Source organism: Camellia sinensis, chromosome 9, assembly GCF_055761805.1.
Source record: "Camellia sinensis isolate YWXY chromosome 9, ASM5576180v1, whole genome shotgun sequence".
NCBI classification, from domain to species: domain Eukaryota; kingdom Viridiplantae; phylum Streptophyta; class Magnoliopsida; order Ericales; family Theaceae; genus Camellia; species Camellia sinensis.
This window is the reverse complement of record NC_138969.1, coordinates 73,816,243-73,821,349: the sequence shown is the minus strand read 5'-3', so window position 1 is coordinate 73,821,349 and position 5,107 is coordinate 73,816,243. Positions and strand designations below refer to the sequence as shown.

Below are 5,107 nucleotides of genomic sequence, written 5' to 3'. Positions count from 1 at the left end.
CTTTTAATAATTATTTGAATTTAGAACACAGTAGCAAAATCTCATAGTAAAATAAATTTGGGTCTTTTAAGAAATGTTTGAATTTAAGTTATAAAAAAAAAACAAATTTATATTTTTCTTATCTTCTAGTTTACTATGTAACTAAATAATATCAAAACTACAAGTAATGTTTTAAAATGGACAGGCATGATTGAACTTGAATTCATTATTCCCAAGCTCAAACATAAAAATTAAATGAGTTTAAAATCAAGTAAATTATACTTTGCCCCCGTTATTTTTTAATGATATTCTCACTTTGACCCTTAAAATATTTTCAAATAATAATTTTTTTTTAAAAAAAAAAATCCTATTGAATAGCTCATGCATTTAAAGGCAAGAAAAAGATGTTTAAAATAAGATAAATTTCAATAATGTTGATATGTGAAGGTTGTCCCAATACTAACCCGTTTGGAGAGTTTGATTTTTAGTGAAAAAATTGTTGGAGAAAAATGGTTGAATGAGAAATTGCCTCATAAATGTGTATATAACTCACACATTTAAGGCTCATCAGTTTTACAAAATTGATTGGGCAGTTTTACTAGCATTAGTTGCCAGCCTTGATGGCTAGAGGCTCCTCCCCTCTCCCCCATGGTGTATAAAAGGAGGCCCTATTCCTTGAAAAGAAAAAAATATATAGAATTTTTCCTTGGCATCCATACCCTGTCAGTCTACTTCTCCTATAATTTTCTTCCTGAGAGAGAGTGCTGCCGTTGTTAGTTTGCTAAGCTAATCAAAAGGTGCTTCTGTTGTAGCTGGTAAAAACCATCATATCCTGGGAAGTAGACGTCGGCGTACCTCCAGCACCAAACGGTGAGGCGGCGAATCTATTTTAAGAAGAGTGTGGTATCACACAGGCTTCGGTTTGCTTCCTTTAACCATTTTATATTTTATCTGTATTTTATTCAGCATGTTATATTTTCTGGGATTGAAGGTTTGTTTTGTTCATCTCATAATTTTGCGATATGCAATGTGAAATTATGTAATGTGAGTAGTTTTTCCCAACAAGCTTAAAATAGATTCGACGTTTATTATAGAATTAGATTAATAGATTCACAGGTGTGTGTAATAATTTTGTATGTAATAGGCCACTGTTATCAATAGGGAAGAAGAGTTCCATTGGTGCGACGTTAATTCACTGTATTTTCTGATTAATTTATTAATTTGTGGTGTACCGATTCATGCCTTGTATTTCTAGATTTACATGCTTCTAGTTCACATGCTTCTAGTTTACAATATAAATTACATGTTCATTCGGGTTTAATTTTTAGTGTAATTTACATTTCTAGCATGTTTATTAGGTAGTAAATTTACATGTAACTTGTACCTATTAATTTTTAATTTAGGTGTGGAGTTGTAAATTTTATAACTTGCCTATATTTAAATTCATGTTAATTTCTCTAGAATTATTTGCATGTTAATTATGTCATTTGCAATTCTTGCCTAGTAATGTGATTTAAGTGTGAAGGAGTTATAAAATGTTTATAACTTGCCTCAATTAATTACATGTTTAGTGTACCATAAGGTCATATGTAACTTTTACCAATTTAAAATATGGTTTAATTATATTTAATTTTGGGTTTGTAACTTGTATAATTAATTACATGTTTATTATGTAATTAATTTTTTATAGTTTTTTTTGTTTAAATTCTAGATGTGTAACTTAAGGGTTGATTTTAATCTTTACTTATAGTTATTTATTATTTTGTTTGCTAGTATCCTCCCCTTCAATCACTACTTTGCCAAAAGCAAAGAAAAGCTGAGGAGGTTTTGTTGTATTTTGCTACTAACTCTTTATTGCAGAAATACCTATGGGGATGGGAAAAAGGATTAATTTGTACTGAATATGTAAAGCAAGTTTTATTTGTTTATAATTATTGTAGCAATTTTATTATAATTGCTTATAATGTGATGCAATTGTAATTGCTTGTACAGTTTGGAACTTGGTGTGTTTAACCTAGTTCATCCCTTGGAAAATTTAATTCTTAAAGTTGTTTCCCATGGATTAGGAGTCAACATGCTCTTGAAAGTTTTGTCTAAGGTTAACTAGGTTTTAAGTGAGACCGGTGTGACCCCTCAAGTCTTCCTAGAAACTTTCCTGACCATGTTTGATTCTAGGTTGCGTGGTGGGACTAGTTTTGAATTAAATTTCCAATTGTGGGATTTTCTAGTGTTAAGTTTGATTTCTGGAAATACAGAATAGCGAAAATTCTGCTGTAATTTTTCAGAAATGGCAACTGTCTCTGATGCTGCTGCTGCTGCTGCTAATGTTGGTGGGGATCCGAACCCCGGGGCGACTGGCTTGCCAACCCCTGCTGTGATCTCTGTGGTCAATCCTCCTGTTGTTACTCCGGCAGTTCCGGGAGGACCGCTCAATCATCACGAGCACCCGGAGAAGTTCACGGGAGTGAATTTCAAGAGATGGCAGCAGAAGATGCTATTTTATTTGACTAATCTAAGCCTTGCGAGGTTTCTGATTGAAGATGTACCAGTCGTAGAGGAGAATGAGCAAGATAAACAAAAGCTCATGGCTCTGGACGCTTGGAAACAAGCAGACTTCTTATGCCGGAATTACATTCTGAACGGCTTGGCGGACCCGCTTTTCAACGTGTTCTATGCCAAGAAATCAGCTAAGGAGTTGTGGGATGCCTTGGACAAAAAGTACAAGAACGAGGATGCTGGGGTAAAGAAATTTATCGTCGGCCAGTTCTTGGACTTCAAGATGGTGGACTCCAAAACTGTCATGAGTCAAGTTCAAGAGTTCCAAGTGATTCTGCACGAGATACATGTAGAAGGGATGGTCCTAAGTGAGTCATTCCAGGCAGCTTCTTTGATTGAGAAGGTGCCTAACGGCTGGAAAGACTTCAAGAACTACTTGAAGCACAAACGAAAGGAGATGACAGTCGAAGAGCTCATTGTCAGGCTCCGGATTGAAGAGGACAACAGGAAGAAATGAGGGAGTACCTCCACTGTCAAAGCCAACATGGTTGAGCATGGCGAGTCCTCGGAGGCGAGGAAAAAACCACCGACAAGCAAAAGCTCAAAGTTGGGGGCTAGAGGAGGAATCTCCAAAAGACCAGCCTACAAGCCAAAGGAGCCTACTTTTAGGTTCAATGGCAAATGCTTCAACTGTGGAAGTGACGGGCATCGAGCGATTGTCTGAAGAAGAAGCCCTACAGGCAAAACCCTCCGCAACACAAAAATCGGGCACATATGGCTGAAATAGAGGAATTGTCACACGATGTGGACGACATGCATCTGTCAGCCGTCGTGTCAGAAGTGAACATGGTGGGGTCAAACCCGAGGGAGTGGTGGGTGGACACTAGGGCCACTCGCCATATTTGTGCAGAGAAGAGAATGTTCATAACTTTCGAACCGGTTTCAAACGGGGAGAAGTTGTTTATGGGAAACTCTACAACCTCAACTGTTGAGGGTAAATGCAAGGTGATCCTGAAGATGACTTCAGGAAAAGAACTGACTTTGAACGATGTCCTTTATGTGCCGGACATTCGTAAGAACCTTGTCTCGGGGTCTCTCCTAAGCAAGCATGGCTTCCGCATGGTGTTTGAATCTGACAAGGTTGTGTTGACCAAGGGCTTCACTTGAAAGTCCTTTATGGAAAGAAGCAATTAAGAGTGAGATTGACTCCATCTTACAGAACCATACTTGGGAGTTGGTTGATCTACCCCCAGGCAGTAAGGCCTTGGGGAGTAAGTGGATCTTTCGAAGAAAGATGAAAGCGGATGGGTCAATTGACAAATCTAAAGCTCGGCTAGTTATCAAAGGATACAGACAGCGAGAAGGCCTGGATTACTTTGATACGTATTCACCTGTGACAAGGATTACATCCATTCGCATGGTGATTGCAATAGCAGCTTTACGTGGTTTAGAAATACATCAGATGGATGTAAAGACAGCTTTCTTAAATGGAGATTTAGATGAAGAAATCTACATGGAGCAACCCGAGGGGTTTTCAGCTCCAGGACAAAGTAAGAAAGTCTGTAAGCTTGTCAAGTCATTGTATGGTTTGAAGCAAGCTCCCAAACAATGGCATGAGAAGTTTGACAATGCTATGTTGTCCAATGGGTTTCGAATCAATGAGTGTGATAAGTGCGTATATGTTAAAGACACTGACAATGTTCATGTCATTTTGTGTCTATACGTTGATGACATACTCATTGTTGGTAGCAATGATGAAATGATTAAAGCTACCAAAAGATTGTTAAACTCTAAGTTTGACATGAAGGATATGTGCCTTGCAGATGTCATTCTGGGTGTTAAGATCACCATAACATCTGGTGGTATTGTACTTTCTCAAGCTCATTATGTTAATAAGATACTTGAGAAATTTGGAAAGTCAGATACAAGTATGTTTAGGACACCGGTAGACTTAATTCTATATTTGACCAAGAATAATGGTGAGAGTGTCTCTTAACTAGAATATTCTAGGGTCATTGGGAATTTGATGTATCTGATGAGTTGTACAAGGCCGGATATCGCCTACGCTGTTAGTAGGCTGAGTAGATACACGAGTAATCCTAATGCTACTCATTGGAAGGGCATTATGCGGGTGTTGGGGTATATCCGTTACACCCTGGATTATGGGTTGCATTATACCAGATACCCAGCGGTACTAGAAGGGTATAGTGACGTAAATTGGATATTTGATATAAAAGATTCCAAATCCACTAGTGGTTATGTGTTTACCCTCGGAGGGGCAGCCGTGTCTTGGAAATCTTCCAAGGAAATGTGTATCTCGAGATCAACGATGGAATCTGAGTTTATTGCTTTAGATAAAGCAACTAAAGAAGCTGAATGGCTTTGCCAGTTTGTTGAGGATATTCCACGTTGGCCGAAACCTGTGCTAGCTATCAGTATTTATTGCGATAGCCAATCAGCGATTGGTCGGGCACAGAGTAATATGTATAATGGAAAGTCTAGACATATCCGTCATAGACATAATTCCATATGACAACTACTCTCAAATGGAGTTGTTTCTCTAGACTATGTCAAGTCTAAGGACAACATTGCGGATCCCCTAACCAAAGGGTTAACTCGAGAGTTAGTAGAA

At 37.9% G+C, this 5,107-nt stretch overlaps 1 protein-coding gene across 1 annotated transcript; it reads left to right on the top strand.

The window, feature by feature from the left end:
- Nucleotides 1–2,470: 2,470 nt before the first annotated feature.
- LOC145799542 (uncharacterized) lies at nucleotides 2,471–2,992 on the top strand. Its single transcript, XM_082889134.1, has one exon. It carries the CDS (start codon nucleotides 2,471–2,473, stop codon nucleotides 2,990–2,992), a length of 522 nt encoding a protein of 173 aa, XP_082745260.1.
- The last annotated feature ends 2,115 nt before the right edge of the window (nucleotides 2,993–5,107 follow it).

Bases quoted from the DNA above. Each gene is read 5' to 3' on its own strand.
- LOC145799542 (XM_082889134.1), top strand. From the start codon at position 2,471: ATGCTATTTTATTTGACTAATCTAAGCCTTGCGAGGTTTCTGATTGAA.